Source organism: Scardinius erythrophthalmus (genome assembly GCF_964197995.2).
Source record: "Scardinius erythrophthalmus genome assembly, chromosome: 20".
NCBI lineage: Eukaryota > Metazoa > Chordata > Actinopteri > Cypriniformes > Leuciscidae > Scardinius > Scardinius erythrophthalmus.
The window spans coordinates 13186762-13212017 of record NC_138240.1 but is presented as its reverse complement, the minus strand read 5'-3'; the positions used below and the strand labels follow the sequence as shown (position 1 = coordinate 13212017).

General features: G+C 38.7%; 1 protein-coding gene across 1 annotated transcript; it reads left to right on the top strand.

Annotated features, from left to right (window-relative positions):
• Positions 1-1562: 1562 nt before the first annotated feature.
• On the top strand, positions 1563-23311 carry LOC308680394 (uncharacterized protein). Its single transcript, XM_081348516.1, has 7 exons — positions 1563-1907; positions 13122-13343; positions 16165-16222; positions 17826-17859; positions 18212-18786; positions 21142-21276; positions 21556-23311. Exons 2-7 carry the CDS (start codon positions 13210-13212, stop codon positions 22108-22110), a joined length of 1491 nt encoding a protein of 496 aa, XP_081204642.1. The 5' UTR covers positions 1563-1907; positions 13122-13209; the 3' UTR covers positions 22111-23311.
• The last annotated feature ends 1945 nt before the right edge of the window (positions 23312-25256 follow it).

The following is a 25256-nucleotide window of genomic DNA, read 5'->3' as shown; positions in this document are numbered from 1 at the left end:
CAGGAAGGTTATGGTTGTCCAAGCTGCTCATTTCCGTTCAATGTAAAGGAATGGTAACCATGGCTGTCAAGCAGAATTTTCAAGGTAAGATTTTCTGTTCCTCACATAATTGTTATATGAGTTCAGAAGACTTATAATGGCATGTAATTTTCTTGATGCTATCCACTTACATTCTATGGACTTCTCGTTTTGTGTTCCATGGAAAGATGTCATATGGGTTTGTACACTTTAAAAAAAGTTGCTGCCTTCAATTTTTTAAGTACAATCGACTTGGATGTTTAAGTTATTTCAACTTAAAGTACATGATGACTTTACAAGTCGAATCTTGTATAACTTTAAAAAGTTGTCAATGTAAAACAATGTAAAACAAAAGCAATGTAAAAATATAGGCCTATATTGTCATAACTTATTGTTCATATAATTTGTTTTACAGTGTAACAACAACGATGCCAGAATATCATTGTACTCCTTTTACTTACCTCAGCAAACACTGAAAACTCAAGTCAAACTCAAATCTCAGAACATCCTATGCTGAACTGCACCATATGGAGTTATCTACACAATGGGGTTTGTGTGCATATGTTTGTGTTTAGACTTCTAAGTATGTTTTTTTCTTTCTTGATTTATAAAGTAATTAAGATGTCAGCCCTGAGGTTGCATTTTTCATCATTTGGACGCCCTCCTACTGGACTAGCCCCTGCAGTGCCCAGCCATGTTCAGCACATATCACCCACCTGAACACAGCTGCCTGCTGCAGTGAGTATATGCTTACTGCACGGTCCATAGTCCCACAGATGGATGATTAACAGCAGGGTGCAGGGGTTTAGGTCTGTGTGTCTCAGTTTGTGCTGAATTTTAATATCTTTAGAGAGAGAGCTATGTTAGATTGGTGGGTTGGCACCTAGAACCTGTTTGTGAATCCCCTTTTGTGCCCATTAAATATATGTCTCCATTTGTGCAGGCTAGATGCTGTAACATGATGGTTGATTAAATGTTCCTAAATTAGGTACTAAATGTACTTTTAAACATAAAGGGTCTTTTTTTTGGCATCGATGGCTCCATGAAGAACCTTTTACTTTCCATTTGGTAAAATGTTCTTTAGATCATTGTAATGTTCTTCGCTCTAAGAAAAAATGGTTCTTTTAGGAACGGTTCACTGAAATGTTCTTCGGGAATGCAGAAATGATTCTTTCATGGTATCGTTGTGAAAACTCCCTTCTGGAACCTTTATTTATATGAGTATCGTGTTGACAATTGACTCTATTGGTCAAGCTCAAACAGTCAACCCTGTACCCAAGTTATTGTAAAAATGTGCATTTATTTTTATAATTCATTTTACATTGTCATGCATAACACAATAGAAAATGAATTTAAAAAACGTACTTATAAAGTGTCATGAATGATAGTGAATATGGTAATCACAACATAGCCTACAGTACTTTCTGTACTTTTCAACCACTGGCTGTCATTCCCAGACTGGCCGCGCAGTGGCGCAAAACGCGAGCTCCAAATGCCAATGGAGTGGGCACCGCGCTGTCATATGGTACTGTCGCCGATTCTCCAGACAGGATTGAGGCTTGAGGTGCCTCAACGGAGGCAGCCGTGACTTGGTCTTCATATCACAACTGAACCTCGACTTGGAATAACCCAGCTGTGCGTTTACACCTTTCGCCTTGTGAGCGACGCGGCATGCAGCACGGGAACAATGGGGATGGTCAGAGGTTGCGCTGAGGACGCCAGATGCCATACCGCACACATGTCCTCCCTAACATACGAATCCAGGCTCAACGCAGGTTATTGATTATGCTTGCGGGGTTCGATCGGGAGCCAGACGTTTCAGCAGCAGCAGAGAGAGTGCAGCGAGGTGGATGCTGCGCGGCGACGCGCCCCCTGAATCCCTAAACTGAGTGAGTATCTTCAGCAGCATCTGTATACGGCTCTCGTCTCATTGGCATGCACTTCTGCCTACGTGCTGGCCATACAACTGAACCCTGTATTAAACGCATATCAGAATGTATAGCATGATCATTTGCTGTTGGAGGTTGGAGGAATAGGCGTCCCGTTTACATTATATTAATGACTCGCATAATAAGTCAGAAGACACGTGTGCAACAGCTTCAGTGTAGCCGCATTACCCTTTGTGATTCGACGCTTAATTAAACGGTTTATAAGCAGGTTGTGGCACACTCTCTCACGCGGCTGAAACCAGCTGTTCAGCACTGCTCGGTATCATATTTAATACCGTGAATTATGGAATCAATTAAGGGAGCAGCAACATAGCCGCTCATTTATTTGTTTCCCCTCAATTAAAAGGGATTTCGATGGAAACCTCTTGCAGTCTGCTGTGGGAGCTGGCCTCGAGGACGCGCCTGCACTGCGCGTGCATTTCCACTTTGATCTTGTGAGATTATTTCCTGAGTGCATCAGTGATTGGCGGGACGATACCCTCGGGAGCAACGAATTACTCGTGCTGAATAAGAGGTCGACCGCTGCGGGTCATAACATATCATGCATTCGCGCTACATATCACGTATGAGCCAGGAAAACAATGGTGTTGCATAGCCTACTGGCATACTTGACATATAGCCTACAGCAGTGTTTCAGTTGAAACAGCTCACGTTTTAAAGTTCATATGGGCAAATCGAATCAAAATAGTACTTATTTTGCTAACCTGTTGTGTCTGAATAAACAGCCGCAGTAAAAGCTGACTGATCTCCTGTCTGCAAAAAAGGGCGCAGTACTTTAAAGTCCCCATGAAATCAAAATTAATGTGTTTTTTTTTTGGCTTTTAATATGAATATGTTTGCCTTACTGTTATCTATAAGCTAGTGTGCTCCAAAACCATGGCAAAAGATATTTCAAAGATATTTCGATATGTAGATTTAGAAGATATAAACATTCAAAACTTAGTCTCTCACTTCCGCTAACATGGATCAATGATTTTGATCACATCAGTTTGCTCTTCAGCTTCTCATCAGATTTTCTGTCCAATCAAATGTTCTCTATAGAATCTAAAGCGTCCTGTCCCATATATCTAGTCTCTGCCCTACATTAAAAATCGGTCACTTGTTCAACCATTTACTGTTTTCTACATGGTGAATGGCACATTGCGCGCTATAATTAGTGGATAGGCTCAATTCAGACAGTGTAATGCCTTCCAATGGGGCGACTGAAGTCTGGTTTCACGTAAGTGTCACGCACACAGTCTGCTCCGGTCCAGAGACACAATAGCACAGAGCAGATCATATGCGCGAGTCGGCACATACCAGAAAACATATCAGACCCATTTGAATTCTGCACAGAATCCTATTTTTAAAACAAAATGGAGGAGATTAGGAGGAAACTGCGGCTTTACCGAGCTCAACGGCTCTGGCCAAGGCAAGCTGTGATATAAACTAAATTCTTTGGGGTTCGATATGTCCCTCCGAGTCTTCCTGTTTCAGTGGAAATTACGTCAACACATGTGACATGAAATAATGCCACTTCAGTGGGCCTTTAAGATGATGATGTGTAATTTCGGCATGAGACGAAGCTCACTGTACAAGTTGAGGTCGCCCGTGCCAGATAAACTGGAAAAGTCTATAGACTAAACAGAACACTAATGACTTTAAACTAGTCTATTTTCAGTTTGTGAGTTAACATTTTAGGTGAATGAAAAAAGCTCCTAAGGTTTTTAGGTTTCTTCAGCGTGTACGACCCAATAGCATTCGAGAGCGGCGTTTGAAGGACACGCCTCCTATACTGAACGAGCAGCTCAGTGCAGCATCTCTTTCGTAAACGAATATCTTCATGCGTCGATTCTCGTTTCCGGAATCATTCAGTAATGAATGAGTCTTTCTAACGAATTGGTTTAATAATTCACTCATCAAGAATAAACATAACATATTCAATTGCCACCTACTGGCCTAACAATGTAATTTGCAGAAAGGGCAACAGTACGAATCTGAATGAATCTTTTTGTGAACGATTCAGAAGAATCAAGTTTAAATGAATCAAATTGCCAACGCTAGTGTTGAGGGAAGGCTTGCCGGATCAGACTCGCAATGTACATGTCATCCATATAACAGACAGATGAAGGTTCTGTGTCATGTATGTGAGTTAGTTTGTGAGAGTGACTGGCTGCAATGAATCAGACTGTTGGGGCCCAACTGCTCAGTCATATAAACTTCCTGTTGATTGGTGGAGACTGAAACAGATATGATTTCCCTACCCTTGAGCATCAGAGAAAGCGAGCAGAATGTTCTGTACTGTCCAATCAATGGAAAAAATCCAACATTGGGTCACATGTGATACGTTGTAATGTCTGGAGTAAGGAGGGGTAAAGAACGGTTTCTAAATAATTTTTTGTCTAAAGAGACAAGGAGGCTGCACTTGCTTGGAAACCCTACAGTTGCAGGTTATAATATAACCTGTAAGTATAATATACAGGTGATGCAATGCATAGCAAAATTTAAATGATTTAAATGATGTTGACTCCAGCATGACATAAGCATTCAGAGTATTTTTAAACCCTAATATTTTCCCTCAGCTGTGTCTGCTGTGTCATCTGTGCCTGGTCTTTGTGACTAAACTTGGTCATGACAGAGGAACCAGACCAGGTTGGTCAACAAGACTCAACAAGCTGATCTTTTTCTTAATCGTGAACATTGAAGTCTTCTATTTGGGAAAACTTTTACGTGAATCACATGCCTTGTTTTGTCACATCTGAAATGTGTTTCCCCTGTACTCAATTACCTGAACCTCTTGTTTATCCTGAGGTGGCCTAGCTGAACAGAGTCTACAAATTTTGAGAGAACCGTCAGAGATTTGCTGTAGGTCTGTTACGGTGCGATAAGGCCCTGCAGGCAGACATCCATTAAACTTGAGGCTCTGCTGAAGAGTTCCTTCTCTCAGTCTTATCATGGAGCAGATGAGTGGCCATAGCTCCTCACAGGAGGAAACATACACAGCCTATATCTGTCCTTGAACATAAGAGTGTGTGCATATTTGTGTGTTTGTATCTGTGTATTTTTTTAGACCTGCAATATCTGCATGAAGAGCATTTGATTGCATGAAAATACAGGAAATCCAAATTTATTTGCCCCACCTACAGTATAGTTACATATTGAGTACAGATTGTGTGGGTGAATGTTTTCTTAGTTTGACAGTGAAGGTCATGTGGAAGAGACCAGAATGATCAAACCTGAATGATTCACAGCTACTTGCAAAACTACATCTCCACAATGTCTTAGCGAGAGGTCAGAAGGTCCTTGTCTCCTCAAAACAAAGGTCATAAGGGCAGGAATCTCTGGTGACCTTAAAATCTGCTATTTTCAGTCATTGTGTTTTGATCTGTTTCAATTCAGCACTGCAGGCTGTTCATGACGCCAGTAATTTGCTTACATTGTTTTTTTTTCTCTTTCATTATACTAATATACTGAACAGTTTTTAAAATGGCAGATTATATTTAAATAAATAAATCATTACAATACTGTTCTGCTACTTTCTACAAATGTATTTCTTCTGATTTTCTTAAACAGTGGGATATATATATGTAATTTTCTTAAACAGTGGGATATCAGCATATATAATAAATGCTGATAACGGGAAATGATCAACCTAATTTATTTATCTAAAACTATTCAAAATATGTATATTTTTTGTAATTTAAATAAAACTGAAATTATGAATTTACATTACATTTTCTAAATAAAAAATCGGAGTGATGTTTGCTAGTGCAAGTAGAATATAAAAAATCACAAGAATAGGGTGTCTTTAAGAGGATTGCTATTCAGTTGATAGGGTGTTTTGAGTGGTTGCTAGGGTGTCTTTAGATGGTTGCTAAGAGATTGGATACTGCTCAACGTCAAAAGAGCTTACCATCAAGTTTGGTCATTATTTATGGCTTCTTCAATGTGAATCAATTGAATTTTGTATCGTATGTTCATCACATTCAGTTAGCATTAGCTGTTAGCGCTGTAGATGGAAATAGTAGCAACAGTGCAGCTGTAACTATCAGTTCCATCAGTCATTTATACTTAGTTCTAGAATAATTTATATCTTATCTTAAAACAAAGTAGTTATGTAAAGGTGGCACTGAGGAGTTTGGCTTGAAGGATGTGTTTGTTTTAAACCCAAGACAAGATGACAGGACATGACTTGTTTACGAATAAATCGTTTAACATCTCTCATGCTAACATGCTGCTCAGAGGAGACTTAAGGGCCGTTCACACATGCAGAGATTTAAAACAAAGAAGAAGGAACTAATTAATTTTCAATGAGAGTCGATGATTTCTGATGACATGAATGTCAGTGACAGAAGTTGAGCGAACACCTAAAACATGTTTTTAGTTCATGTATTCATTTGTCGTCATCATTTTTGTAGTTTACTTTCCACTTCTATCCACTTATACCCATTCCCCCATTCTTTTTGCTGATGCAAAACGGACAGAAAGAGAAGGAAAAGAGTGAAAGGGGGAAAAAACGAGAGGGGGAGGAGGCGAGAGAGTCATGTCTCTTGGGTTTGGGGGGACGTGCCAGTTTCTCTCTGACTGAAATCTAGGGCTTCACAGTAATTAAAACATGCCATTCCCCAATCTCTCTCTGTGTCTGTTTCTCTCTTTCTTCTTCCCTGTTCCATGAGCTCCTTACAAACAGGCACAATATTTCTCTTTATTTCTCTGGGGAAGTAATTGACTGGAAAATAGAAGCTGGTGTCTGACATACAGATGGAGACCTGCCATTATTACACAATCCACTTTAGTCTTCGTTAAACCAATGAGATTAATTTCAGACACATGGTTAAGAAATGAAAAACAGGGAATCCGAATAAAAAGGATTAATCATGTGATTGGGACCTGGAGTTCCATGAGTTTGGACATGCTGAGGCGTCATGAAGGACCTGTGTAAGCTGTTGTTGTTTGATGAATCTGGAATTGCAGACAATAACCACTAGGGAGCAGTAGTTTAAACATTGAAAATGCCAGCATGGTTGGCCATTGCTGGTAAACTATCTAGATTCAATAAGGATATTTCGAAGATTGGAATAATTTTAAAAACATAGGCTGCATAATTTAAACTGTTAAATGTAAAATTTGGCAAATCTCAAAATGCATAGCCTATCTACTTTTCATACTGCATCTTATAATGTTGTGTTGCCTAAATTCACTTGTAGGATTAAAAATTATTGATTTTTAGTTTTCAGTGTTTTATTTTTTATTGAGACAAAGTATAAGTAAATTTTAAATCTGCAATGTATTGGTTGTCAGACATATCTGAATTTCAGCTTCGGAGGCCTTCTCAGCACTTGATACACACACAGTGATAGAAAAGTAACGATGGCGACATTTATTTTTCACATTTTAATTCCGGCGCGAGACTTTCCCCTTTTGAAAGTGCATGCAAAGTGGATTCGTAGTGCGGAAAATAGTGTCTTCTCCAAATATCGACAACACAAACCAAACTCTTCCAGGCCTCAGCTAAAGGGAGGGTAAAAGTAGACGTTGTTCGCAGACAGCCAATGAAGAACATAGATGCAAATTTCTTACATTATGTAGGTATGAAACTGGAAGTGAGACTAGAATTTCTGATGACTCATTTCAGCAGATCTATAGAATCTATTCTTTCTTTAGGAGATAAGTTTATTGTTGTGCACTTTTATCTGTAATATATAATTACAGTAATATAATATATTACACACTGCATGAAAGGTAATATTTGAAAAAGCATAATGGGGCACTTTAAAATCTATTTAATTATATAGGGGCCATCTTTTACATATTTTAACATGTTAAGCATGTTTACTGAATTTATTTATACTGTAGTCAAGAAGTTGTACGTAGTCATTTATTGCAGTAATATATCATAACTTCTGTTAATAGCTCTCAAGACTGGAGGGCTTGTTTCATTTGTGTTTCAATTTAAATTGTGTGATGGACTGAAAGTCTCCAATTAAGAGTGAACAGGATGTTTTCGTTTTGCTTGGTCACATTAATCAAATATGAAGCGGTAATAATTTTAAGGGGATTGTCCTGGGTATCCTAAATTATTGCGCAGCATTAGCTGATTTTACCAATTACAGAGGATTTTGTCTTGCTCTAATGAGTTGGTTTTCAGAAAGGAAAATTAATCAGTCGGAGAATAAAGACAGAGACTGTGTATCAGAGACAGGCTTCTGCTTCTTCCCAAATAGTATCCATGTAATTACACAGGAAACAAGCTCTTTACTGTTTAATTAGCCCAGCAAAGACAAGATGTAGATTTAGCCACAAACTCCTCACATTTGCCAAGTTCGACGCAGTCCAAAAAGTGTGATGGAGTTTAACCGTTAGTGTTCTCAGTGCTATTTTTGAGAGATGGTTTTATTTGAACTTTGACGTAGATGTGTGTGTGGACTAAAGAGCCCTAGTCTCATGAACACCATCAGTTCCAGTCTACACTACAACTTATTCTGGCCAAGAACCGCCCACGTAGACAGGAACAGACCAACACATATTGATTATACCACAATAATAGTGCCATCTTTGGTTGAGACTAGAAAACAATAACAGTTTTTAATTTATGGCAGTTATTATAGGAAATACTCAAAGTAGTAAGCCGTAAATCACAGTGTAAGGCACCTTAAAGGGTTAGTTCACCCAAAAATAAAAATGATCCCATAATTTACTAACCCTCATGCCATCCTTGGTGTATATGACTTTCTTCTTTCAGCCAAACATAATCAGAGTTATATTAAAGGGTTAGTTGAACCACTGTTGTCACATGGACTGTTTTAACAATGTCTTTACTACCTTTCTGGGCCTTGAAAGTGGTAATAACAATGCAGTCTATGGAGGGACAGAAAGCTCTCGGATTTCATAAAAAATATCTTGATTTTAGATATTTCATTTTTGGGTGAACTAACCCTTACCAAAAAGCACATCCATCCATCATAAAAGTAATCCATATGGTCCCAGGGTGTTAATAAAGGCCTTCTGAACTGAAACGATACGTTTTGTAAGAAAAATATCCATATTTATAAGTTTATAAACTATAATCACTGGCTTTCCGTAATGGCTGTACACGAGTCTAGTTCCAGTGGAAGATAGTTTGGCTGAAAGAAAAAGTCATATACACCTAAGATGGCTTGAGGGTGAGTAAATTATGGGATAATGATAATTTTTGGGTGAACAAACCCTTTAAATTCTGTAGAATATGTCAAAATGACATGCATTGTCATCAGAAAGGTCAGCATCTATACCTTTGATTGTTTTTTTTTTTATGTAACACTGTCTAGTCTAGTCACATATGCACATAACAGCATCTGCACCTGTTGACAGTTACAGGGACTATTTTATTCACCCAGCATGCTTCTCTGCATGAAACACATCATTATTGGGAATGACTTGACAAATCAATATGACCAACATGTGATTCTGCCATTCGGTGGGATGAAACACAGTCACAGCTCCATCTAGCCTCAGAATAATGTGCTCATGACAGAACAATCCCTGACAGAGCACTCATTTTGAGCACTGTCCTCATCTCTTTCTTTCCAGAAACACATATGACAACACACACTAGTAGTAGTTTGCAACATGGGCTAGGGTTTTGTATTTGGTTAAGTGTCATTCAGCAGATGCTTTATATATTTAATCACAATAAAAGCTTGTAAGCACCATGTAAATCTGAGTTTTTGCCTAGCTGCAAACATGTTGTGACAGGATATTATAATGAGTGTTTGGTGTGTATATTTGCTGCATCAAGCTGGGAAGCCCTGTCCACTGTTACATCTCATTGGTCCAAATTCATTGGTTTGATTCACATCGCACTGCAGTTTCATGTTCAGTGTGGACAGACAAATTGCATGTCACTTTTGAGAATAACACAAATTTGCTTGTGTTATGTGTATCTGAAAGGCATTATAGAGATGATGATTTTAGTATCTCTCTGGATGCTCAGGTACACTCATCTGATTGGGAAACAATGAAACCAAGAAAGCTCAAGTTATTAGGCTGCCATTAGCAAATTCTATCATGCCGATGCAACCTAAATAAGCAGCTCAAGTCACCTTGAATCAAAATCACAGTGGCTTTTATTATAGTCATCAGTGTTTCAATATTCTGTTTGTCTTGAGCAAATCAAATGGTGCTAAAAAGGCCCATCTGGAGAAAGAGATTATCTTTCAGTCGTTTTTTAATTTCTTTAATTTGATTAGGCATTTAAGATATGAGAATAACGCACTGCCAATAAATTAATGAGATTTGAAATACGCCATGGGTGCTCTGGACAGATTTGGAGTAAGACATGTCTTATATTAAATTAAATATTAGCAATATATGTTCCTTGCAAAACAATTCTTAGTCAGAGTACTTATGGTTAATTTCGAATGGCCATAATGGAGAAACATCTTTTTGTTCAATGAGTGCGTATATCCACCTGCCGGGGCTAATGCTTGTCATGTTAATTAGGCAATCATTGACATTTTGATCTAACCAACCAAGTTTAGGTGTGACAACATTTTCCTTTTTGGGTGAACTATCCCTAAGTGCAGATCATGATTGATTTGTTTTGGTTATATTGAGTAATTCACATTGAGTCCTATTGAGTTTTGTTGGTGCTGTTGGGCGGACAGAGCTCCTGTGGCGATTCTATTGTAATCTTCATTGATATCTGGAATGTGAGGGTCTGGATGTGTGCCTTAGTCTAGCACCGCATTTTTCCTTAATTTTGCCTGGCAGCCTTTGACAAACACTCTCTGTTTTCTGTGTATAAACAGGGAGTGAGTGCATGATGGATCCACTCATTAATCATCAGGCATGTTTTCATTGATGCATACTCAAGAGACCCGTGTACAGTTTAAAAGGGGTCATCAGGAATTCAGGTGCAACTCAGGGCAAGTATGCATGCGTACTACACTTGTGACAACCGCATTTTAGTAAAAAGTCCTTTTTCAGTCTGACAAAGAACAAGACACAATGAAAGAGACATTTTCTTAGTATTGTCTCCCTCCTTTGTTGTTTTCGACAATGTTGTTTGCTTATGCACAGAGGTATTTCAGCTCTTATCATGACTCACTTCCCTTTGATAGTGCTAAACCAAGAGCCAAAATAATTAAAACTGGGGTAATTCTTTATCTGACAAAATTTACACACTTGAGCTCATGCATGATGCCTGTAAGGTGCGAGTCGGAAATAGCAATAGAAATCCTTGTACTCCCACCAGCAGTACAAGTCTTCACAATGAAAAATAAAGACGGGATTGTGCATGGAAACAAAAGGTGACTGAGCGATTCTGGACTCACTCTCCATTCAAAAGTGCTGGCTCATTCAGAAGATTTCTGATGTAATGGAGAACATGGGACAATTGGAGAAGTGTACGCAACAACGCTGTCAAGTGTGTAGACTGTATTATACATTTGTCTCACATGGGTTCATTTCAATGCATCTGTTCTCCTGTGCAGACATTTGCGATGTCCCCTATAGAAACAGAGTTGGAGATGTGTCTGTGTATATATATATATATATATATATATATATATATATATATATATACTTTTTGTATATTATTTTAGATATATTATATAGAATATATATATTATATTCTAATTATATATTCAGTATTTAATATAAATTTAAAACATAGCATATATATATATACATATATTTTTTGAAATTTTTTATATAAATATATTTCTAAACAGTTTGTATGTGTAATATCTAAAACATATATATGCATTTTATCTGTAATGCATAATAGTGTCAGGACTGCCAGGGGCCTCTAAAGCCTCAAGCCGTGTGTCCTGACACTGTCAAATAAAGTTTAACACTTGGGCTCCTGGTGAATATAGTGCATGACCACTTTGGCCCCTGGGACATTAAGCAGTAGCTGACCACTTGGACCCCCAGGCACTGCTACACTTTCTGTGTGAGCTTATTAGCATGCCACTGCTATTTTTAGCCATCTAATGTTAGTCTACCAAATCAAATGTTTTTTAAAGCAAGCAGAGCAAGGGACCTCGCAGGACCATGAGTGTACTGTCATATTCATCAGAGAGCAAAATAGTGTTTTTTTTATGGCAAAAATTTCAAGCAGTGACATGTAAAAGCTCAGGGTTTCAGCAACTGCGTTTACTGTCGCCTGTTTGTTCACTGCAACAGACAGATGAGGTACCTGATGATCGTGAATTTTCGTATGAAAAATGCCCTCTAGTCTGAGGCAAATGATTTCAAACAAACGCTGAGTGACAGTCAGTGGGCAGAAAATGACACACCGTGGGTGAGAAGAGAGAGAGACCTACAGGAGACACACACAGAGAGAAAGACAAAATAAAAGTACAAGAGTGAGACAGAGAGAGAACAAGAGAAAGTGTGGGGGAGAGTCATTCTCTGTCATTCATTCACACTCCAGAGAATGGCTTCAGGGAAGGAATAAAAGAGCAGGGGCATCACTAGGCCTTTTTAAGGAGGGCTTTACCCCCCCCCCCCCAATCCACCTTTCCAAATTTGCAATTAACTCCGTAATATATACACTAATTCGTGATCGCCTCAGTCCCCTTTAAAACGCATATGAAATCGGCGACAGGCTTCGTCTCATCTCATCTCATCTCAACGTGTTCTTCAAAACAGTGCAACGTCCGTGTCAAAAACAGAGGACAACGTGTGTGCATTTATTAATAGATTGTTATGATATCTGCATCAGTGTTTCATGTTTCATGTCATTTTTATGTTAAAAGTGTTTGTTTTCCACCAGATGACAGAAATCCTCCAAAAGCATGGCACATTTTCCATGTTATCTCCATGAATGAAAATGATTAATTTAGATCTTCTTTAAAGTTAGACTATTGCAGTTATATAAAGTTTGTCTATATTCTTAATGAATATTAGCTGGTTATTTAAAATAAGAAATGAACTCAATATTCAGGGATTGACTTTATAGGTAGTGTAGTAGAACATCACTAGGTATTGTTCATGCCTACCCTAGTATACAAACAATTTATAAAATTTTTTTTTTAAATCATACTCTCATTGGGGGCTCAGACCCCCTAATATTGAAATAGCCCATGTGAAAGAGTATGATTCATTTTTGTTATCCCTCTGATGGGTGAAAAAGGCTTAACAAAGCAGAAAGGAACTGATTCTAGCACCTTCACTTTTCCCTTTCAGATCTTGTGGACAGTGTTTGAGAGTGTGTGTGCATATGTGTGTGCATGTGTGAGGGCGTGCGTGAAAGTGTGTGTGTTAGCACTTCCACATGGCCTCCATGCAGGACGGGGTGAACTTCTCTGCTCATCCCTACGGCAAAGTACTGCTGCTGGGGGCCATCGCCGCCGCCTCAGCCTTCGTTGTCACCATTCTCATCGTCGTGCTATGTGTGGGCTGCCAGAGGTGAGTTGCACACTAACACATATGCTCATATATAAAATGCTCGAATTTTTTGTCCTCTCTGCTTGTTTGTTTAGATTCATATTCAGGGGTGCTTGCTTGTTCAAACCCCTAACCCCTAAGTGTAGTGCATAACTCATCCTGCTTTTGTGTTGCATACATAATACCTCAAATCATGCAGCTCATGAGGAGAGGGTTCAAATAAAACAGTGAAAAACGTCCTTAGACTTCCACTGAAGGAAGGACACCATATATTGTGACCAGATTGTTATAGAGACATCGGCTAGAACACAACAGAAACCATCTAGAAACACCCTAGCAATAACCCAGTACACCAAAAAATAATAAAAAAATACACCAAACCATAAAATGTAATTTAGTCCTGTGATGGCAAAACTGTATATTTAGCTGAATTTTGCAGAAATCATTTAAATATTCAGATTTTCTGCTCAAGAGATGTTAATCTCTTATTATTATCAATGTTGAAAACAGTTGTGCTGCTAATTATTTTGTGGAAACCTTGATACTTTCTGTTCAAAATTATTTAATGAATAGAAAGTTCAAAAGAACAACATTTATTGAATTTTTCTTTTTAATGTATTTTCATTCCACCTGCTAGAACCATGATTTATTTCCCCAGTCCATTGCACTCAATAAATTAGAACACCGGCAGATCTTACTTTCTAATGTAGGCCTTATATTAGTACAGTATTTTTGAATAAACAGATTTTGACCAACATGTTCACACCAAACTAGTATTCTCATACTTGCTTATGACAATGTGATTTGTACTATACATCTTCATAACAGGAATATCACAATGCTCCTGTAATATGAAGGCATATGTAATATGTGTTTGTTCTAGGATAAAAGCCAGAGATCATCTGTCTTCACCCATCACTGTCACCAAGGTCTTTTATAGAGCTTATTCAAAAATGGCATTGAAGTTCACCCACTCCTCTTTCATGCTCACTGGGTAATGGTGGGGATGTCATTTTGACATGGCAGTGATGTTTAAACAGGAAGTGCCTGTTTAGTGTTTATTTCTCTCTTGTTCCACCGATGATAGCACAGAACGCGCTGTGTGAATGCTAATGTCTCATTTTGTCAAAGCACATGATGCATCTGGTAGTGGGAGGACAAAGAAAAAGAATTAGGGGAATGAGAGATAGAGGGATAGAGGAAATTCAGATCCTGTGGGAAAAAGTAAATGAAAAAACTTGAGAAGGTGTATGTATATATACTAGATAGTTGGAGCTCTTCTCAATATTGGACATTTTCAGTTTTCTAGCTTAACAGGTATGAGATATTACTACTAATAAACCTACTAACCTTATTACTACTGACCTCTTCAGGTCAAGCTTGCTGACAAAATATTATTTAGAGCTCGCAAATATACTAAACACTGTAGTCAAAGATGAACTTAACTAAAATGTTACCAATATAAGATTTCATATAAGAATTCTTGCATTTGAACGTCTATAATGTGCGGCTTATAAAGGAATAGTTCACCCAAAAATGAAAGATGAAACAGTATAAAACCAGTCGGAATGATTCATTTATGATTCAGACTGATCCGGTTCTCACTGACTCGTTAATTCAGTGATTCCTTTGTAGTGGTTAACTGACCAATGTAAGGGAAGATTGTAAATTTCGGTCAATTTGTCACACAAAGCAATGAAATAAAGTGCACGAGTAATAGGGACCACTGTTATGATGATTTTGTGTCCTTTTTAAAGCTTGGGGGGGGGTGGGGGGGGGGGGTGGGGGATGAACTGTCCCTTTAAAGAGCACAAGGCAAAATTGAAGCTTATGTGATAACTTCTCTTCACTAACCTTCCACATAATTCATATCATGTTAGTCTTGAACAAGATACATATATGGGTTTAAAAGGCTGTAGTTGTAGACTATATATTTATTCCAAAAAGTTTTTTGAGAAGGGTAAATGTTCTGGCGTGATATTACACTAATGTTTTTTTATTCTGTTATGTCTTAAAAACAAAATATCAGTGATTCACTGTAATCTCAGTAATAGCTTTAGTACTTTACAAAATCCTTTTTGTATCTATTTCTCCTGCTGTTCTTCTTCTGAGGGCAGATTCCTGATACCTACTCTGTTCCTGTAATCTTATCAAAGCAACGCTAGGCAATCAGAAGAGAACGACAGACATGTTTTTCCAAGAATAAACAGATGTCTGGTCAAATTTGGCAGAACATTCCGGGCAATGGGTCTGGATCGGGGCTCTGTGTACGAGTGAGAGAGGAAAGTTTAGATTCTGGAGTCGCCGAAAGACATGAATGTCTGTGTACTTCTTGTCTGTTCATGAAGTAATTAATTCTCGGCATCTATTCAACTATTTTAGTGATGTTTGAATTGTATTATGTTGATTATTTGATTGATTTTCTGTGTGGCTAAGTTTTGGCCTGAACACCGTCACTATGCAGTTACTCAGATGGCTGTTAATTATCCAGTGAAAGCCTTCTGTTGTTTCAAATGCCAATCTGGACTCATTTCGAGGACAGTTCATCTTGAATACACTTGCATTGTTACTACTTCTGATCAAATGACTTCACTCAAACAGTTTATGAAAAGCAACTGCCTTGAATCCTTTGAGTAGCCTAATTGAATTGAAATGTGCATTTTCGTCCCGCACAAGATAAACAGTTGGAACTACTAAAGTAAATTGAATCAGGGGGCTCCAATGAGTCAGCGCATTCCGTCTCCATAAATCCACGGATAAACAAAGCATTTGAAGTTTGAACCTCACATTCTAAAATGTTTGATTTGGAACTGATTCACATCTCTCTGATTGTGTCCTGCAGAAAGGGGAAGACACACAATGGCCCTGGAGAGGAGAGGAAGCACAGGCTCATGGACATGGTGAGAATTTTTAAGTCTCTTCTGGGTCTCATTCACTAATAATTGCACACAAGTTGTACATATCCTTATCCATTTAGTTTCCCACTAGTTTATGAATGTATAATTTAATGTAATGTAATATAATGTAGGCTATATGTCAGTTGTTTTGGAAAGAAGTCTCTTTTGCTCACCAAGGTTGCATTTATTTGATAAAATAATATTGTGAAATATTACAATTTATAATTACTGTTTTTTTTATTTCAATATATTTTAAAATGTAATTTATTCAGCAGTAATCCCTAAATACATTCATAAACTAGTCTTCAGTGTCACATTATCTTTCAGAAATGATTCTAATATGCTGATTTGGTGCTCAAGAAAGAGTTGCTGCTTAATATATTTCTGAAAACTGTGATTACATTTTTTTCAGGAATCTTTGAATATAATTGAATGTTTCTAAGAACAGCGTTTATTTAAAATATGTGACCCTGGACCACAAAACCAGTCACATGGGTCAATTTTATGAGATTGAGATTTATACATCATATGAAAGCTGAATAAATAAGCTTTCAATTGATGTATGGTTTGTTAGGATAGGACAATATTTGGCAGAGATAATGAAAATCTGGAATCTGAGGGTGCAAAAGAATCTAAACACTGAGAAAATCGCCTTTAAAGTTGTCCATTTATGTTCGCAATTATTCTGCATTCACTCACAAAAATAAATGTTTTAGATATTTACAGTAGGAAATTTACAAAATATCTTCATGGAACATGATTTTTACTTAATAGCCTAATGATTTTTGGCATTAAAGAAAAATCGATCATTTTGGCCCATACAATATATTGTTTATTGCCACAAATATACCTGTGCTACTTGTGACTGGCTTTGTGATCCAGGGTCACATATAAGTATTTTGTAACATTATAAATGTCTTTATAATCAAGACATGAAAATCATCAATTTAATGTGTCCTTGCTAAATAAAAGTATTAATTTCTTTCAAAAAATGTAATCTTACTAACCCCAAACTTTTGTATATACATTGACAGAAAGAGAGAGTATCCTAAACTGCAACCTTATTGATAAATCGTGATTTCTGTATGAAAACATAAACATTTTTTGCACAATTACATGTGTATGCATGGCTAGTGAATGAAACCCTTTCTCCTTCCTTGCAATCAATTCCTTCTTTTCTACGTATTTTCTAAGCAACCCAGGTCTGGGATCAGTTCCATGTCAGTTCAAGCAGTTCATGGTTTTGTTTCAGGATTTGAATTCTTCCCACTAACTAGTTTTCAAGTAACAAATTGAAGGCTCCTCCGGAATTTAATTAATCTTCTTAATCGGCTCAGTGGAAATGGATCTGACCTAAACTTTGAATGGATCTCTTAAGCTTTAAATCTAAAACAAAGGCATTTGAGCCATTTCACTTTTTTTTAGCACCACACACAGTAAGACACCCTAATGTAGATGTATTTATTGCCATGTACTAGCTTGGCCCAACAATATGCCCGACATAGGCTGAATTGGAAAACTGACAATTTTGTTGTATTGGTTATACTGTGTTTTATTTTTATTTGAACACACATTTTAAGCAGTTTATCTTTGCATCTTTTTTCAGAGTATACTGCGGCAGTCCAAGCTGCGCTCCATCAGTAAGTCAGACACCAAGCTTCATGAGATGAACAGACTCAACTGCAATGGCAAGAGTATGTACTGTAAAATCACATCTCTTAAAGCTCTTAAAGTCTCTAGCTCTTCACACATACCTGCAGTTTGGGGGGAAGGTCTGAGCATGGTACCAACTGCATTCCGGTAGTTTCAATGAGGCTATTTTAGTAGATGTAATTACTTTTACTCTATAGTGATTGGCATGTGTCTGCTGCCCTTTGCCTCTGCAGTTTCGAGCAAATCTTTTTACTGTCTCTTTGGGAAAAAAAAAACAATAGTTTTGCTGCTCAGATATTAAGCTCTCGACTTCAATTAATATCATGCTGCTCTCTGTAGAATCTTCTAAGAAGAACCGTCCCGCCAGCATGGATCTGCTCCTACTCCCTAGCCGTCGCTCAAACTCCGACCTGCGTTCTCAGGGCCGCCAGCTGCCTCAGATCCCCTCTGGTGAGGACGGGGAACACACGTACGCCGAGGTGGGCCGCCGCTCCTCTCCCACACGTGGTTCTGAGGATGCCCGCTATGGCGTCGGAGGTCGAGCTGGGGAGACGGACACCCCCGCCCCACCGGCGGTCCCTGCTAATACCCCAGCTCCACCTGATCCTGACGGGGACTGCTTAGAGGGTGGGATTCCGGAACCTGAGACCCTCCCCCAAGTGCTAAACACGCCCCCTCAACCGCAGGAGACAGTGGAGTACGCCTGCATCAGAAAGGTCCGGAGAGTGGACAAAGCCGCCCAGAAGAGGGACAATGGGACGGAGACCGAGGAGGGTCTTGGACAGCAACGACACAGTAGTGGGGACATTCGGCATGCCCCACCCACTCACCCAGCCCCGCCTCCAACGCACCCACACAGTCAGAAGATGCCTCGGAAAAACATGGAGGGCTTCAACCTACCGTCTTTCCCTAAGGTATCTACATCTGTCTATGTATATCTACATGCCTATGTATCTGTCTATCTATCTACCTAGACCTATAAAACCTATAAAAAGATTGACTCATTTTCATACAAGTTTATTGGGTTCATATTGCAATTCTATTTGGTACATTCAAGAACGGAATAAGAATTTAAAGGATATTCTCAATTCCATTCTGAATGGTGCACAAACCTGCATTTACATCTACTGTACATTTATGCATTTGGCAGATGCTTCCTGGGAATCAAATGTTGGTAGCACCATGCTCTACTGCTTGGGTCTATAACCCTCATATACTGTATAGCAGTTAACAAGAACAATGCAGTTAATTACCATCAATTCTAAAATGCTATAAATGAATCAAGCGAATCAATTAATTTATTGTGATTATATCACTTCTACACATACATTCAGCATGTAATTCACTAAGTCATGCAACACTGCAACGGCATTTCGCTAAGACTACAAATGCAAAGAAGTACTGCAGTATATAAAAGCATTGTTGCTCCTAAAAACTATTTGTCTCTTCATGACCATTAAAAGCCTTTGACTCACTGTAATTTCCGATTGCTCTTTAAATTGTGTCTTAAAATGGAATATATAAATAGAAGCATGCTGGGAATGTCTTCCTCTATTTTTGTGTGCCTCAGCACTAGTGTAGACTTGCAACTAAAGTGGGTCTGCAATTAAGTACACTGCTAGTGTACTTCATTATTTCCTCTGTAAGAAAACTGTCCAAATCAATGATACTTGCGAGCATTGTGTTCCATCCACAGCATTCGGGGTGTTGGATGCTCATAGGTACTAAACTATGAGGATGATGCAACCAGCGGAAACGCAGAGTGAAACCACTCATTCACTGAAACCCTGGCAAACAGCCAGACCCATAAAATGGGCCAGGTGAATTCCAATGTTGAACGAAAGAGGCTAAAACAACATGCTAATTCCTGCCTTAAAAGTGGCTCTGTGACACACCCCATTGCCCACCTTCCGTTTCTCTTGCATAACAATGAGGAGAAAATGCACAGCAAGCATCAGCCTGTTCCCTTACAGCCCAAGTACAGGAAACACATTAAGCTCAATATCATTAGATGCAGAAGATGGTTAGACATGAGGGCAGGCATTAAGATGGGGGATTGTAGCTTGATTATGGTACATAGGATTATTTTCAGAGGAGTTTTGAATCGACTCCTCAATTGACCTTTGCAAAGTCTTTGTGGATTTCTCACATCCAGACTATGAAACCATTTTAAAGGGTTTGAATCTTCTTTGATTTTTTTTTACTGTTACCTACAACAGCTAAAAATATACAGCGGGGGAAATAAGTATTGAACACGTCATCATTTTTCTCAGTAAATATATTTCCAAAGGTGCTATTGACATGAAATTTTCACCAGATGTTGGTAACAACCCAAGTAAGCCATACATATAAAGAAACAAAAGTGAAATGACACAGGGAAAAAGAATTGAGCTCATGAAGAAAGGGAGGCGCAAAAAGGCATGGAAAGCCAAGACAACTGCTGAAAATTTACAGTAATTAAAAAGCAATCCAGCACCCTGTCAGTGGAAATTAATAACAGCTGGTTCAGTCCCAAATGATGGCCTACAAAAAGGTCTCATTGCCAAGGTGTCACACAAGACACATCTCATGATGGGTAAAAGCAGAGAGCTGTCTCAAGACCTTCGCAACCTAATTGTTGCAAAACATGATGACATTGGTTATAGGCGCCATTCTAAGCTTCTGAATGGTCCAGTGAGCACTTTTGGGGCTATAATACGGAAGTGGAAAGTACTGCTGTATACCCAAAAACTCTATCTCAACCTCATGCCATTCCCAACCCGTATTACTTTATTTTTTCAAAAAACACAAAAAAATTAGAACAATATCCTGGCAACTCTTTTCAATATAATGAGTGAAACAGCTGATTTGTTCACAAATTGGACTTGTCTAGTTCTTGAGTTACTGACTTGATTCAGTTGCAGCTCACTGGAAGTGACTATCAGTGGCTAATGACCTAAAATTTAATTTGTCTCACACAGAGACATTAAAAAGATTTAATATCGCACACAAGTTGTGTGAGTTTTGCACATTTTGAAGCTCCTTTAGTGTTGCATAGAAGAAATAAAGTCATACCGATTTGAAACAACATGAGGGTGAGGAAATGATGTCAGAATTCCTTTTTTGGTGAACTATTTCTTTAAAACCACTGGTTTCAAACCTGTGAACTGTGCTTGGAGGTCATGATGAATTAGATATGCTGAGCTCTACTCCCCAATGTATATTGTTTGAGATGGCTCCTTAAACTGTGATATAATATTTATTCTAGTCAATTGTTTTTAATACTTTAGGAGGCAGTGTTTATGGGAAATGGAGAGCAGTACATATGGAAACCTCCGGAAGAGGATGACATCATCTTCCAGCACAAGCAGATGGGTATTCAAAGCTCTCATGCGGGAGAGAATATGGCAGCATCTGCAGCAGGGGTGAGTGTGCATTAAGTTTTCCACACAGTCCTGAGAAACATCCTCTACTTCTCATTCTGTGCAGTCAAAAAGTCTTGTAGGGTATTATACAATCTAGAAACATTGTCTGTAGATGATCCCAGAGCACTTCCTTACCCCTAAACATTGTTTCAGAGTTAACTAGAAGCAGCTGTAAAACGTGTATTCTTAAAAGACCAAACATTTGGAGTAAAAGATGTATACACAGATTTTCCACTCACAAATACATTTCAGATGGTTTGTCTCTTTATTGTCATATAGATCACAGAGATGTATTCGAAAGTCTGCAAACCGGGCAAAAAGAAGCGAGGCGTGCCCGGCTCGCCCCCCGCTGCGAGGGACATCAGCGGCTATAGGACCTTGGCTCGGGGTGACCGCGGTGAGCGTGACGGGGGTTTCAGCGTGGTAGTCAAACCCCAAACATGGGCACCGCAGGAGGGAAAAGGCTCGAGAGCGCCACCCGGCTGCATGGAGGACCACTGCTACGAAGCCATCAGCACCGAGGAAACAGACCTGGCTTACGAGACCATGGAGGGTGGGGGAGGCTGGAGGCGAGACAGGCCTCCGCCCAATGCCAGTGCCACCTTGCGACCCAAGCGGAAGCGGCCCCAGCAGCCCTTACAACAACCACCACCACCCCCTCCACCCCCCCAGCAGACCCCCAAACTACAGCATCTCCCAGCCAAAGCAATGCTGATGCCCGGGGAGAGCCTGTACGAGAGCATCCCTGACCTGAAGCAGGGCTCGGCCACCTCCAGCACAACCACCATCTTTACTTTTAATGACGGTATGGAGATGTATGTAACTGGCCTGTAGGGGGCGCTCTAGTAAAGGGAACTTTCCTCTCTAGGGCTTGAATTTTGAATTGGGACACGCGCACGTGTCGTAACCCAATGGGATACGTGCATTGTGCCACTGCTATATATTTTACATGGGTTCCAAGTATTAGTTGAGCATTAATTGAGTTTTGTAAGTCTAGTTAAAGGTCAGTATTCTCGCTGCACAAAATGATAGAATGAAATGATTTCGATTAGTCGCACGCCTCATCACGAGGAAGAAAAAGTCACCAGCCATGACACATTACCACAGACAAAACATATCACACCTAACAGTAGCATTCCTGTCGAGGGAATTCTTGTTTATTTGTCATTAAATGTTGTATTTTCGAACAAAGTGACCATCGGAATTGCGGGTCAAACTCGTATTTGATGCCTAGAAAATCCCAAAGGAGAAAAAAAAACGAGCACAAGCCAATTACAAAAGCAACTTGTGAAAAAGCACAGTCTAATTGTGTTCCACAGCCCTCTGAGGAATTTTTTTTTGATTCGAAGCACTTACTGTAGCAAAGCTCTGTCCCGTTTCAAAAATGAATATATAGAAAGTGAACTTTATCAGAGAGCCAATCAAAAGCTATTGCCAAGCAAAATATCATATATTGACAAAAAGCCTTTATTTAATCGAATAGAAGAATTGATCCTATTTTAAAACAGCTAAAAGCTATCTATTATCTAAAAGCTTTAGGAAATACATGGCTCTATTTTTGTAATATCAAAGCCTCTATTTCTGTAAAAAATGAATCACATAATTTTAGTTAAAATAAAGATTCTAATTCGATTGGTCAAACAGATCCTGTAACGTCAAGAAAGTATTTTCTTATAAGCACAAATATTTCATGCTCAGCATGTCGTCTGTCGTAGACAGTCCCCTTATAAAATTGAAGAGTACATATAAAAAAATAATAGATGGTAAATTTCAGTTATCAATAAAGCAAGATCCCGGAGGGAATTAGCAAAAGCTCAGGGACAGTGAACAAAAATATTAAATAATTGCACACAAAAACGTTATGACATATCTGACGGGAGACCCCCAATGTCTTTTCATGTTATTTTTTGTTTTGTTCATACATCAATTCAAACTGTCACATGAGTCACCACAGTGCTTCAATGCGGTAAAATAAGTGTTTTTCTTTGTCAATAATGTTTATGCACTTTGCCTGATTAAAAAGATGCATGCTTTCAAGAAAAAAAAAAACCCTTGTAAAGGGATAAAAAAAGAAAAGAAAGTAAAGTGAAACTAGCACTGTCCTGTGGTATCAGAGAATGGTTTATTTCTTGCTGTTGTTGGTGGATTGTTTGATTTATATGCCTTTTTCTTCATCTGAGAAAGAGCACAAAGTGAATCACTTCAGGACTGGGGAGACCAATGACGACCCGAGGAGGACTCTCTAAATAAAAAAACTGGACAGTTAGGAATATAACACAATTGGTCAGAAGAAATGTATCATAGACAATCCCTTTCCCCCATCTTTTCAGAAGCAGTCAGGATGTCCACGTATATCCAGATAAGATTGAATGGAATCGCATATATCAGACTGTTGCAAAAAATCTCCTGTATGTTATATGGAAATAATGGGAGTTTAAAAAAGTTACAATGACAAAGCGATTTAAAATTAGTGTATGTTGCCCCGTAGGTCTATGGGAGGGGGGGTTTGGGGTTTTATGGCCAGACAGTGACGAGCTTCACCAGTGGACAATGTCAAACTATCTGTGATCTGTGGACTATAGCCGCTCTCTCAGTGTCTTTGAATCTGATGCTAATGTGATCTGGATTAAATTATCCCAAATAGCTGGAGCACTCAGAAAGGGGCTCAGGTCAACCAAATATAATCAAACCGCTTGTCTAAGCCTTCGTTGCTATCAAATGTTGGTGCAGTGTTGTAAATATGTTACAAACAGAAGAAATGCAGAAAAGGGGGAGGGAATTTGCTCTTGGTGTTCCTGAAAGTATTTGTTTCTTTCCGGTTGTCCTTTCGGAATGATTTTTCTCTGGTGAAAAATTATCTCAGCAGTATCTCTGTGAGTTTTGATTATGTGCTTTGGGATTTTTTTTGTTTTCCACATCATTTTAGCTATATTGTGTATCTCAAAGACCAGTTGAGTTTAGTGTGGCAGCTAATGTTGTGCGTTTGCTTATCAAACAACAGGGTGGTGTGTATTAAAGCTGTGTAATTAAGTACTAATGTGCAAAAGATTGTAATGTTTTTATATCAAAATGACTATTCATAAAAATGTCGGGTCAAGTTTATACTTTTTTAAATAAAGTAGCACTTCAAAAAAACACAAAGCATAGAGCATTTACATAGTGTTTTCTCCCAATAAGTCATTCATTCTTGAAAGAGACAATATAACTAAGAGCTGAGATACAGGAACATTTTTTTTGTAGACATTTGTAGCACAAACTATAGTTATTTGATACTTATAAGTGTGCCGACTAGCACACACATAGCTCCACATTGGTGGAGTCACAATGGACAATGTAATAAAACATGGTAAAGGGTGGAATACACAATATTTATTTGCAAGAACCAAAGTTAAGGAAGAGATGGGCCTGCGAAGTTGAGGAACATGATGTAAAATATGAAATCGTATATGACTGTTCTTATATACACTCACCTAAAGGATTATTAGGAACACCTGTTCAATTTCTCATTAATGCAAATATCTAATCAACCAATCACATGGCAGTTGCTTCAATGCATTTAGGGGTGTGGTCCTGGTCAAGACAATCTCCTGAACTCCAAACTGAATGTCAGAATGGGAAAGAAAGGTGATTTAAGCAATTTTGAGCGTGGCATGGTTGTTGGTGCCAGACGGGCCGGTCTGAGTATTTCACAATCTGCTCAGTTACTGGGATTTTCACGCACAACCATTTCTAGGGTTTACAAAGAATGGTGTGAAAAGGGAAAAACATCCAGTATGCGGCAGTCCTGTGGGCGAAAATGCCTTGTTGATGCTAGAGGTCAGAGGAGAATGGGCCGAATGATTCGAGCTGATAGAAGAGCAACTTTGACTGAAATAACCATTCGTTACAACCGAGGTATGCAGCAAAGCATTTGTGAAGCCACAACACACACAACCTTGAGGCGGATGGGCTACAACAGCAGAAGACCCCACCAGGTACCA